The 13,622-nt window shown below is 37.0% G+C and overlaps 1 protein-coding gene across 3 annotated transcripts in view; it reads left to right on the top strand.

Moving 5' to 3' along the window:
* AFG1L (AFG1 like ATPase) overlaps positions 1-13,254 on the top strand; it is a 57,060-nt gene extending 43,806 nt beyond the window's left edge. For 2 of the 3 annotated variants that reach the window (XM_029962810.1, XM_029962808.1), the window contains 3 exons: positions 10,340-10,480; positions 12,173-12,286; positions 13,031-13,254. In XM_029962810.1, the coding sequence (XP_029818670.1) occupies positions 10,340-10,480; positions 12,173-12,286; positions 13,031-13,165 (390 nt within the window). In that variant the 3' untranslated portion in view covers positions 13,166-13,254. Of the gene's footprint in view, positions 1-4,051; positions 4,174-5,410; positions 5,454-10,339; positions 10,481-12,172; positions 12,287-13,030 lie in introns of those variants that run through there. The other variant, XM_029962811.1, reaches the window with a different exon arrangement.
* The last annotated feature ends 368 nt before the right edge of the window (positions 13,255-13,622 follow it).

Below are 13,622 nucleotides of genomic sequence, written 5' to 3'. Positions count from 1 at the left end.
AAAAGAAAAAATCAGAATTCAGCTGTCAAACCATGAAACCATGTTCCTTTTTTTTGTGAAGTCTTTAACTTTTTGATGGAAAAACTTAGACATGTAGTGTCTTTTTTAAACCATCAGAGTTGCTCCCACTCATGTCACAGAAGACATAGGTAGGATCCAGAAGAGTGCCCCAGTGGTTTATAGCAAAAAATACCCCAAAGCCAGGAGACATTCCACACAACAGGAAGTATAAAGTCATTCATATATATTCCAGTAAGCTGGAATGGGAAGTGGGAATGATTTGTGGAAGTATAAAGCACAAATCTGTAGGGGACATAGCTACAAGGTATTTGCTCCTTCTTGTTGAAGCCAAATGGTGGGTAAGTCTCAAGGAAGTATTCGTTAAATGGATTGCTATGTTAGTTAACTAACATATAAAAAGAATTATTACTGAAGGTTTGTGGTTGAGTGTAGCATTCTAATAAGCATATTTTTATACTAAGCCAAATAGAATAGTTCTTTTCCCCAGCAGCTTTGAATATATCATAAATGCTAATACAAATTTGCTGTAAATACAGAGTGCTGTGTGTATTGGGGGGAAGAGCCATGAATACAAGGATGCTGTGTGTGATTTATTTCTCATCTGAATGGAGATTTTGGGGAAAGTGGTTTTTTTGGGCAAGAGAGTTTGTTTTGTTTTGCTTTTTTTACATCTAAGCAAACACACAGTTTCCAGGTAGAAATTGGGAACACAAGTCACAAACAGAGGAGGAGACTGTGCCCTAGGCAAAGTGACTTGGAAATAGATTTAAGGATTGTAATGGACAAGCAGCTCAAAAGGAGCTTCTGGTCCAGTGTTAGAGCATTTAGACCTTATTTCGTCTAGGGTGGGTAGAGTGGAAATAAATGGAAGGGTAGGAAGTTTATTTTAATTTTAGAAACATCTCAAATTGATGGCAGAATGTTAGGTGTGGTTTTAGCCTGAAAACTTTAGAAAATACATTGAAAAACCTGACAGGGCTGTTGAAGAAACCACAAATCATTTGAGCTGGAGCATTTGTTCACTCAGATGACAGACTTACAGTTCAGTTTTTTTCAGCTTATCAAAAAGAGGACTGGAAGCTGATTTTATAACATACAGCTATTTTCACAGGGAAAAAAACCCTCAGGTATTAGCAGGATCCTAAATCTAGCAGAAGGCAGCATAATAAAACCCAGAGACTACAGAGAGATCCAAATTAAAAAAAAATAAATAAAAAAGGAAAAGCACCTGTTCACACATTTGAAACAGTGAAGAGAGTGGCAGAGCCTCCTTGTACTGTGTTTCAGGTCAAAACTGGCTGTCATTTTAGGAGGAGGTGTTTGTGTTTGAGCTACATACTAGTTTTTAGGCTTAGCTGTCTCTAAAATGGAGGATCTTGAAGTACCTCACGATCTCCTCTGGTCTTAAATTGTCTTGAAACTAAGGATGTGAGAGTCGGTCCCTGCTGCCCGTTGGAAGCTGTGTCACTGCCCCTGCACATGTGGTGAACAAGTTCAAGCAGCTGTCAGGGGAATGTCCCCAGTCCATCCTGAGGTATAACCTGCTCTCAGCCCCCTCATGCTTTTCAAAGGTAATACTTAGTCTACTATGAATCGTTGCAGTCAGTTCAGACTGAGTTTTTCCAAGGCTTGTAACTTCCTTGGATTCGAGGGGGATTTCACGGGACATATATAGGACATTTCCCTGGTACCAAGCAACCTTTCTTCAGAATTGTGCATGCCTTGGTCTATGTCATGGAAGCGCTAGAACTTCTCATTGAGCTAAAGGAAAGTAATTTGAGGAGCAAATTAGTCAGAAAGTAACTAAGTTACTCTCAGAAATACAGTAATTGACTGAAACTTTTACAAGTAAATTTCCATTCACACAGAGATGCATGTTCATATGAAGTCAGTTTGAGGCATCCATTCAGAATGGGAAAGTTTCAAGATGAAAACTAGTTTTGTCATGGAAGGTGGATGTCAAATCTTGTTTACATGTTTCCCATCTAGTAAATACAAGGTAGTGAGTGTGTGTGTGTGTGTATGTGAAAAAGATTACACTGTCAACATCTTCTGACAGAACAACTCAAAATATCATCTAATTTGATTTAGTTAATGTAATTAACTTGGTTAAACTCTGTTACATTTGGTTCATAACTACAAAATATTTTTTAGTTTAAGGTAGAGGGATAAGTGAGTGTAATGAAGAGATTTTGGGGTTTGGGGGAATTATTTTTGATTACACTCAATTCTTGCAATATTATCTTGTAGTTGCAACATTATTTTTTCAGTTTTCTGAAACTGTCTTAAACTGCTGCTCATGTGGGTGCAACATGAGTGGACAATGTTGTACTCAAAACCTGGTTAATTGATTCCTTTGGCTATCTGTAACCCCTAAGGGTTCCAGAAAAAAGAACTTAAGTTTTGCAAGAGTCAAGGTGAATGGAGAATGTGAAAGCATAGATGCTTTTGTTATGTTTGAGAAATAATTTATCACACAAGTGACTCTACTTTCACTGCATTGCAACAGTGTGTCTTCTAGTCTGGTCTTGGGTAATTGTTACAGTGCATTCCAGAGGGATAATCACATAGACCTAGAAATCTATGTTTGTTGGTGTAGGATTAAGACAATGTGTTTGAAATTTCTCAGACAATTACTTAGTGACTTTTGTAATTAAATATTTCATATGAACAGCCTGTAAAACCTCTTCAAATTCACTGATGTTTCCTTCATCAAAGTAAAATCAAAATTCTATTTTAAAGGGAAATATTAAAACATTTTCCACTTTGATATCACATGATTTCAGGAAATGTCAGATAATACATAATAGATGAATATAGCAATTCAGCAGTTGATAATCTGATACTATTTGAAACATCTACCTTAAGCACAAGTTTCAAAGTAGCTGCTTTTTAATCAGTACCTGAAGGCCTTGAGAGAGAGAGTTGGTGCCTTTCTAATATTACAGTCTTTTGTTTCTTGTTTCATGTGTTTGCATTAAACCTTTTCATATCAAGAATATAAAGACTTAATTCTGTCTAAAATAATGCATAATTGCCAGTTGTCCATTCATGATTATAACAATAAAATACAGATAATATATCGTGTGCAATGCTGATATGACATTCTGTTGACTTGCCAAACTATTGTGTGCATCACTTTTTAAATCATAGATTCCCAGTTGAGGAAAATCCCAAGTTTTAGCTAACTTAGTTAATGTCAAATGCATACACTTAGCTTTTTTTCTTTACTGGCTATTTGACCACGTGGAATACTACAAGATGCTGGATGAGAGGATATTGATCTGTTTTGGTTGCTTTAGAGCAAAATGAGAAGCAGTTTTGTAGACTTGACACTCCAGGGTTTCTGTGGCAGTGTGGCACATGATAGTGTTTGTCATGGCATGAAAGTAGCTGTCTACTCGCTAGAATGGAGCCCTGTAAATGTGATTCTCCAGCAAAGTCATCCAGGAAGGACTGTGCTTGGTTTTCATGAAAATGTTTATTATTTTATCACCTTTTCTAAGGCCCCATAAAATGAAAAATGTAGCCAGAGAAGGCTGGGAGAGGCACTAGGCAGAATAGGGACTCATAGTTCTTATTTATTGTAGAATTTCAATGCTAACATTAGCTTCCCCATTCTTTGTGGCCTTTAATTTCTTTCTGCCAGTTTCTCTGTCTATACAATGAGGGATACACTTACCAATGGAGTTAGATTCTTGCAAAACATGATTAGTTAATTTTTTCATTGATTTAGTGTGTGAATGAAAGATCACACAAATACTTTTTAAAATAAGATGTACATATCAATTTGGTTTTAAAATATCTCTATATAAACTAGCAATCCTGCAAATATAAGTTATATCCCATTTCCCTGTGTTTACACAGAAAGGTCAGTGTTCATTATGCCTTAGAAAAAATCACCCTCTGCCAGTCCTCTGTCTTCACTTTCCTTTTAAAATTTTACTTGAAAACTGATAAGTGTGACAGTTTGGCTTGAGTCTGGTATAAACAATGTAGACAACAGTGTGCCTTATGTGTAATCTTCCAGGTCCTAAGGGAGTCGAGAGATCCAGTCTTCCCCACAGTGCTGCCTTTTAGTCTTCCCCTCGCTTGTGCGCAGCAGCTGCTGCCCTCTGCCGGGAACGCCGGCTGCCTTCTGCGCCCAAACACGTGAGCCTGTTCCTCACAAAGCTTGAATTACTTTTGTTCGTGCATCCTATAGTCTTTCCATTAGGTAGTCAAATAGATCCTTTCATCCAACTGCCCAGTACCAATGAACAGTGTCTTAATATGATACTAACCATTAGCAAACATACAACAGTGTGAAAGCTAGGAAAATAAATTTAATATCAATATCTATGTTGGAAAAGGTTATCCTACTGTGATTTTTTTCTCTAGTAGTTGTTCAGCATTTCTGAAATTGGCAAAATACAATTTTTGTGTAGATTAACGCAACAAATAATTGGCAAACAGTTTTTGTTAGGTCCTTGTTCCATTGCAATAGGCACACTCTGCAGACCAGGAGGAAGATGTAGTTCCTGACTTGAATAGCTTGCACTTCAAAAGGAAAGATGCAACTAAGATTTAAATAGAAAGAAAAAAAAAAGCAAAGAAAAAAGTCACAATTTTCAAAGGCAACAAGTGATTTAGAAATGCAAGTGTCTGTCTTTAAGTCAACTGAATGTCTCCCCTACATGATGACACAACTAAGCTGCATTTGCAGTTTAATGATACTGAATCATTTTGAGGGAATTACCTTCATTAAAAACTGCTAAATTTATCCACTGTATAATTTGGTGTCATTTTTAGGATTGTAGGATTGTCAAGTGTAGTTGTAAATAAACATAGCATGGGTAGCACTATTTTCAGTAACCTTTTAGAAGCATAGTTTTCCTTGGTTTAGGATCTTAGGTTTATTCCCAGCCAGAGATCAGCTTTTGCAGCTTAAGCTCTGGACTCAGAGCCTGTCATTTATTAGCTACATCTGCTTTAGAAATGTAATCAGTTTCTATACCCCAAAAAAAGTTGTCTTGTCTAACTCACAAGTATGTTTTATAAAAGAAACTCAAGAAACTTATTTCAGGTGGAAATATTGTAACACAGTAATAATTTTAGCCAAACTTCCTTCCTGTTTTATATTTTATGTGTATCAGAGCTTAATTTTTAGAAAGCACTCCCTTCAGTAAAAGCTGCATAAACCTTGAGGGTTTAGATCCTGTACTTTATAGACAAGGGAATACCCAAATAAAAGCTGATTGTAGTTTGAAGGGTTGCCTTTTTAATTCAATGTTTTGTATCTTAAATTCCCAAGTGTACTACTTTCTCTTTTTTTAAAGGTTTTTTGACCATGGTTTTGAAATCTTAACAGTAAGTGTCAATATTTAAATAGATATATGAATTTTTTAAGCCTTCTGTTTTGGAGACCATTTCACTGACAAATGCCATACTTTGGAGTTGGAACTGGAAATTTGGCAGTGGAAATTTGGGAGCAGAAACATGCCTTTTGTGGTTCTTCCACTTTGCAACCAGCTTTGAGCAGCTGATAGGTAGGTCTTTGAGACATCTCACTTTTTGTAGGGTCAGTATGGATATCTGTCACTGTTCTAAGCTCTTCTAAGGCAGGAGTGGTTGTGCTGAATGATGACTGAACATAGGAGCAATCATCTTCTTAATCAGAAGAGCAAAGCTCTGAAACAACTTTCCACTATGAGAAATGTGACTAAAAGCTTGTGCTGTAAGGTCAAGCAAAATTAGTTTCTGCCAGGTAAGAAGTATAGTAAGGAGCTATACTTGATCCAGAAAATACCTTCAACCCCAGGGTTTACAGATCTCAGATTCTTGCTCTACTGGTTGAACTAGATGATATTTAAGTATCTTCCAACCCAAACTGGTCTATGGTTCTATGATTTGCACTGCCATCAATATCTTTACATTTTTTAACCCAGTTAGCCATGCTCTATCTTCCCATTTTTATTTAAACTTCAGCATGCTGCTGCATTACAGATCATGCCTCAGGTTTTTCTGTTCCTTTCTTGGAATTATGGTCTTGAAATATTATCCAAGTAGTATTTCTCTGTTTTATCAGACTCAGTAATGATTGTGTGTGGCTCCTTTGGAAACAACAGAGCTCTATAGTTTTTTGTTTATGCTTAATGTCTAATTTGTAAATATTATCTGGTCTTAAATTGTGTGTTGGTTTTAGTAATTTTTTGGTTGTTAGGGTGTCTGCAGTAAATTATAGTTATTGTCAATTACAACTCTTCAGGATGTTACTGGAACTGGCCCTGGAATATCTTCCAACATCAACAAAACCTATTTTGTCTTGAGATGAAATATCTTTTTCTAACGTATCTTAAGCATTCTGTATTCTTCAGACAATCTTTGAAAGATGATATACTGTGTCACTGATGAGTCAACAAAGTAGAAAGATGCTTTATGCTATAATTTAATGAACTACATAATAGAAACAGGAGACTACTAACTTTTAAAACAGCCCACAGAGGGCTCCAAATAATAAACATCCTACTTGAGCAGAGATGATGGCAGCTGAAAATGCATTAAGGAAACAGAGAAACAAAAACAAATGAAAGTGAAAACTCAGTCAAGTAGGCTGAAGTGGAGGAAACACTTTGTCAGGAGCGCACAGCCCATGATAGTGCTAATGTGTTTTGCATTAGTGCGATGCCTATAGAATACTGACTCCTGGCATCAGAGTTAATGACAAAAATCCACAACAGTTTTACTGTATATACACATGCAGGAACAATAATATCATAAGAAAAGTTCTTACCTGTTCGTGTTTCCAGGTTTTTAAAATAATATTGTAGCATGTGAAAGAACTGGTAAGAAATGGTGACAGTTATTACATAAATGTTTTATTGTTCTGAATTTGAGTTTTGATGAACAGTTGATGAAACAAAAGAGATCAGACAGTACCAGAAACATACACCAAATTGAGTTATTTTTAGAATGTTGTTCAGAGGATGAGATTAATCAGGCTAAACTTTTAGTAAGAGGATTACATATATATATATCAATATTAGGAGGATTTGTGGCTTCATTAGCAACTTCAGAGGAAGAAGTACCTTCAGATGCTACTGACTAAAATAATATACTTTCTGCAACTGGATGAAATTCATAAAATAAATTTCAGCCCTGGAGGGTTATAGAGGGGATAGTGCTATGTGTCTCAAATAATTTGCCACTAGTCTTTTCACCTAGTCTAAGCCCGTGCTGTTGGCAGTCAGGACCCAGCCTATGCTGCAAGGTGAAGAAAAAAGGCCTGAAGGCAGTACAGTAAAGGGGAGGGCTTTTGGCTGCTGAAACAACAGAAATCTGCTCCTCAATGGAGTTTCTGTATATGGACTGTACATCCAGAACCCCTGGCAGTGGCGTAATCTGGTCTTGAGCCCATTTCCTCTGTCTCTCTTTCCTATGTGGCACAGAGTTGGTATGTGCATGCTTGTGCCAGCATCATGCCTGTTCTGGGGGCTGGCAGGACAGTGAGAACGTGAGTTGAGAAGCTGTCAGGGGGTCTTTGCATCATGGTCTCCTGAATTTGGAGCATTTTGAGTTAGCTGGTGAGTTAGAAGAGTTTTGAAGCAATTACAGGCAGCATGGAAGTTAGGCCAATAACAAGGTTAGAGGAATATGAAAAGGACTCTAAACTGTCCCCAGAGCATTTACAAATTTTCTGGTGGTTCCTTCTTTTTATGGTAAGTAGAGTAAGGCAGAAGAAAATTAAAAGACTTCCCAAGATTAGAGTAAGTCATGTTGGGAACAAGATTAAAAGCTTTGTCTTTCGTCCCCAGGGTTATGCCTCTAAACTCCAAAAGCAGAGAGTTTGAGAACTTGTCTATGTAAAGAACTACAGCTGATGCCAGCTGAGCCATATGTAATATCAGAATAGCTGACTCAGCATTTCAGTTGCATCTCATCAGACTTGAATCTTGGCAGGGAGGTACCAAACTTACTCTGTCAAAATACTCATATAGCTGCTAGGCTCAGATCTTTTTAAGCGTAAGATTTTGGAGTCTCTAAAGGCATGTTTCTGCCAACACTTACAGAATATTATCACTTAGTGCTGGGGTAGGTGTTTCAGAAATTCTTGTTACAGCTTGAAATGATCTGCCTTTTATGTCCTTAATTAGAGGAATTCTTGAATTGCTTGCTTTTTGCACTGCTGAAGCAGGTTGAATTCTTGTTTGATTGTGATAAAAATGTATATCATAACCTTCTATGAACTGTGATTTTATGTCTGTATGAAAAGCAATATAAGTATTCTATCTTCCATTCTTCCCATTTGAATTGCATTAGCCTTATTTTTGTCCTCCACCTATTTCCTCCCTCCAGCTCCTCAGGTTTTTCATTTTCCTGTTTGGATATCCACCAAGGATATCCACAAAGTTCTTAGAAGCATAGCTGAGCAGTTGGGCACTTAAGTTTGCCTGTTTTGCAAAAGGTTGAACCCCTTCATTTTTATTAATATGTTTATTTATTTTAGGAATTGGCTTTCAATATTTTATACTTTGTATTTGAGATGAGGAGGGTGTATTCATATGGTTTGGGTGAGAAAGGTATATCACATTGGGGCAGGGCAGAATAATTCCACGGGGTTTTGGGTTTCAGCAGAAGAGCACTTGGGCTCTTCGTGTGACAAAAGAATGAACCAGCATAGCAGTGATGTCTGTAATTTCTTACCTAAAGGGAGACATGAGAAATTCTTTCTTTTCTCAGGTACAATGAGATCACTGCTGTTCTCTCTCGCAGGTACTCATACACAGGCATATTTGATCTCTGTACTTAACAATACTCCAGTCCTAAGTATGGAATAAAAATTACTGTTACCTGAACTACTTGCTTACCACTAATCTTAAATCTCCAGCAGTATCCTAGTGGTGTTGCTTTTAGTGGGGGACTGAAATGGAGGGAGAAAACGAGCAGTAAATACAATTTTGAGGAGAGGATATAGCATGTACTGCTCTTAAACATTGTTAGAAACACTTGAATGTTTTTGTAATAATTCTTTTCCTTAGATTTTACAGTGAAGTTGTGTGGTTGGAAATGGGAAAGCAGGGTGATTCATGAGACTGCAAGTGGGAGAACTGGCTGAGCATCAGAGGCTTTAATATCTGCCTGGGGGGTTAGCTTATTCCCATTAATTTTCAGAAGAATTTCTGGAATGCCATCAGGGCTTCACTGCCTTGTGCTTTTGTAGAGACCATTTCTACAAGTTTTTTATTCTAGCATCTAAACAAAAGCTAAAGTTGGACAGCCATTAATAATTGCTGAAAATAACTTCTTGCAGAAGGGCTCTAGTAGAGAAGTTACATGTGGCCTACAGCAAATTTGTCAAACAATTTCGGTTAGAGAAAATATTTTTTATTTACTGGTTTATAATGTTAGCAGTATTGCAGTGCCTTATACTGTTGGTAACGGCACATTTCATTAGCTGGGAAGGGAGCCATGACGTTATCATGCAAAACGCTGCCAGTCTTGGTCTCTGGAGTAGTTGCATCCAAGCTACTGAAGTATTCACACAACTAAAACTGATGAAATGAGTTCAGGAGTACAAAGTTTAACAGCTCAAGATAAAGTACTGCCTGTGGTACTGATAGGATAGATCTTGCAGAATCATGAAATGAAAAAGTAATTTTAAATTAATGTCCCTGAATGAGCTACTACTATTTGTACATATCTTCTGTTGATGGTTTAGATACAGAAAGAGAAACTAATAAGTTCTTATTGAAGATTTTTATTTGATCATTACAAGAGAAACCACGAACAAAGGAACTGCTGCAAAATTGTATTTTTGTCTGTTTCCTCTTGCTTTTGGTACTTAGAATATACAATTTTTATTCAGTCTGGGTTAATCTTGGGTGAACTAAATGCAGGTCTACTTAGGATTTAGTAACTAGTCTATGTGTTTGCATTTAAAAATCTTGCTGCTGGAAAGCATCCTACTACCTGTTCAAATTATGTATGCTTTAGGTTGAAATCACAGCTTAACTATGTCTTTTCTTCCATGGATTACAGTTTATAGTGATTAGTTTATTTGAGATTGTCAGAGAGAGATCATAACATTGTCAGGGTGCAGAAGAGCCATATTTTTAACTCTGAAACACTTCATGTAAAGCCAACAGTATGAATGAGCAGCCATACGTACCTATGTCCCTCAGGGCAAATGAAAGCATTCCTGAAGTGAGATACAAAGAAACAAAAGTAAGAATGTGATCTCAGGACTTTACAGCTCTCTTCTGTAATTGTAGTATATCAAGATACAGTGTTTATGTGTCCTATTGTGGGTTTCCATTTCTTATGGTTTGTTTTGTTTCAGCCTCTTGGAGCCAGTGACTATTTGGAAATATCAAAGCATTTTGACACAGTGTTCATTCGTGACATACCACTTCTTACAATAGTAAAAAGGACACAAGCTCGTCGTTTCATTACTCTTATTGATACCTTTTATGAGCATAAGGTGAGAACCAAACCTTTCCTATATGTATAGGAATAATACTGGGAGTCCTCAAACCTGACTGTTACAATTGATTTGAAGTAAGGCTTTCTGTAGTAATGGTTTGGAAAACATAGGCAGAATGAACTAGCACTGCAAAGAAACATTGTTCCAGCTTCAGAAAAAAAAAAAAAAAAGGCCCCATTGCAATAAAGGCAAATAAAGCAGGGTGGGGTTTTTTTGTTTTCTGTGAGTATTAAGCATAAATATAAACCTGAGCTCATTTGCCTTTCTTGAATGGGGATGTTATTTCTTTCCTAACTTGGGAAAACAACAGAAGCCATGTCATTTTAATAATGAAAGATTGTGCTGCGAACTGTGCTGGAGTCAATTTAAGTTTTTTAGATTTTAATCTGTATGGGCAGTTGGTCAGGAATCAGTGCCTTCCTGATCAGGAAGGAGGAGTTAATAGCACAGTTACAGTGTAAAGGAAACAGTTACTGTAGGCTTTACACCAGGTTGCAAAATCGCTCATGGAATAGTAATGATAAATGCAGAACTTTATGTGGATTTACAGAGGTTTCAATCATGGAATAAAAATCAGCACAACTAAAACAAAGGAAAGCTCCTGTTTTAGGTGATATTTTTAAAAGTAATGCAAGATATTAAACCCTGGTTTATGCATTATTATATTTGCACACGTTTAAATATTTATGTGGCCAGGAAATATTGATTGAGGTTGGTTTTTTCAAGAATGTTCTGGCATTGGTTGCTGATCTGAAAGGCGCCAATTCAGCAAGATATTGAACTCAGTGTATGAGTAGTCTTATTCAAATCAGCCAGATTCTTTATGCTTTATGATTTGGAAATGGACAGTTTCTAAGAGGATATACTAGTATTAAACTAATGTGTTAGAAATAGGGGGGTGGTTCGCTCTATCCATGTGCTGTAATTAAGAATTGCAAGCAGTCACTTTCTATTACTTCCTCCACAGGAAAAACACAAGTGTTAAACTCCCATCAAAAGTAGTTGCTTGGGAAAAATATCCGAGAGAGTATTTGTGGATACCTGTCCACAATGCAAACATTTTGCCTTCATGCTCTCAACAAGAGTCTCCTTCTGTAGTGCTATTTCAGTCTGTCTTCCTTCCAGCCCCCCCGAGATAGCACATCTCACTGCACATTGTATCTCCTCCCAGCAGACATGGAAACAGCATCATTATTGTAACTAGCAAATAACTTTTACTGGAATAGCACAGATGAAAGAAAGAAAGACTTCACTCAGCCTTCTGGGAAATTTGGAATTTAAACATTCTTTAAATGGAAATACATGTGCAGTGCACCTATCTACTGGGAGGAATCTAACTATGGGTGAAAAGAAGGCATTGGTTACTACATAGCTGTTATATTGTAGAAAGTAAACTTTATCATTAACTCATTGCCTATAGCAGATATTCTGAGTATTTAATAGCACAGTTGTTTGTTCTCTGAGTAAAAGTTACATGAATTGTTACTGAGAAAAAGATCCTGTAAGTTTAATATTCCAAATGACTAAGTCAGGTAAATCTGTAACAGCAGTGCTAATAAGGGAAAGGAAAAATACCTGGGAAAAACCCCCAATGACATAATTTGTAGTTTGCTTTCCACAGATCATGTATTTTATCCCTTTTCTGTAAATCCCAAGTGTTGATATTTTTGCCTGTTTTCCTCCTCTCAGGTGCGTATTATCTGTTCTGCAGTGACTCCTCTCGAAAGCTTGTTCCTGGTGGAACACAGCAGCGGTGAGCAACAGGACAACAGAGTGTTGATGGATGATTTGGACTTGAGCCAGGTACATGATATTAACATCATCTCCCTTTTGTAACAAAATTTGGCTTCAAAATAAATTCATAATTACAGCAGCATTTTAGGAAGAGGAACCAAGAAAACATTTAACAGGTGATATGCTGCTTTTTCTGCAGTGTATCTGTTGCTCTGATAATTACATGTTGTGCTATTTATTTGTAGTAAAAGAAAATGTCACAATATACAGAACCATTTTGTGTAAGTTTTAGGGTCATTTTGAATGTTAATCGTTGTATCTGTTCAGTCATGTATGAAAATACTGATTTAAGTTTAGCTCCTACATTTAAAATACAGAAATAAAAGGTGGTCTGTTCTACCTCTTCCTAGATTATCTAGAACAGCCTTACAAGTCCTTACAGACATTACTAATTTGCATATTGGTTATCTGTTTTTCTTTTTCCCTAGAGCCTAGCTATTGTTAATGAATTATTAAATAATTTGTTTAAATCAGTGTGCAATTAGTCAACAAAAAAAAGAGAAAACAGATGGTTAACATGTCATCGTGTTGTTTTAAAACCCAGTTATTCTTTTTGCCTTGTTCCTTCAGAGGATTACCTAGCTAAAATAGGTTCTTTAATTTTGGACGTTAGTTTTAATTTTTTGGTGCCATGCTGCTGTCTTGTTTTGTCAAAGCCTGTAAAGCACAGAGCCTTAGGAGTTATACAGGATGCACTTCAGTACAGCTTTGTCTCTCACAGTTCTGTGGTACTGTTTTTGTATATTTATGCAGGATTCTGCCAAAGGACTCTCCATGTTTACAGGAGAAGAAGAAGTCTTTGCCTTTCAGCGTACTCTGTCGCGACTTACGGAGATGCAAACTGAACAGTACTGGAAAGATGGGGACAGAAGCAAAAAGCATAATTAAAAGTTGAATGAAATCACCAAGAAGTAAACGTACAGCACTGGAAAGCTTTTTAGCACAACTGAAATAATAATTGCACTTTATCATCTGGACCATGTTTTCTTTCATCAATTGTCTTTCAAGTTTAAGACACAATGACTTAGCTATTTTTTTGTACCACCAGTGTGTGGACATGTGAAATTTGGCCTTCATTTGCTCTTCTTCAAGCCTGGCTGGATGGCCTGGCCCGGAGAGTGATGGTGAATGGAGTTGCATCCAGCTGGTGGCTGGTCACCACTGGAGTTTCCCAGGGTTCAGTATTGGGGCCAGCCCTGTTTAATAACTTTATCCATGATATGGAAAAAGGGATTGAGTGCACCCTCACTAAATTCACAGAGGATGCCAAGTTGGGTGGGAGTGTTGATCTGCTGGAGGGTGGGAAAGCTCTGCAGAGCAATCAGGACAGGACAGGCTGGATCAG

The sequence above is a fragment of the Manacus vitellinus genome, unplaced genomic scaffold (assembly GCF_001715985.3).
Source record: "Manacus vitellinus isolate BGI_N305 unplaced genomic scaffold, ASM171598v3 scaffold_4_pilon, whole genome shotgun sequence".
NCBI classification, from domain to species: domain Eukaryota; kingdom Metazoa; phylum Chordata; class Aves; order Passeriformes; family Pipridae; genus Manacus; species Manacus vitellinus.
This window is presented reverse-complemented; position numbering and strand designations above follow the sequence as displayed.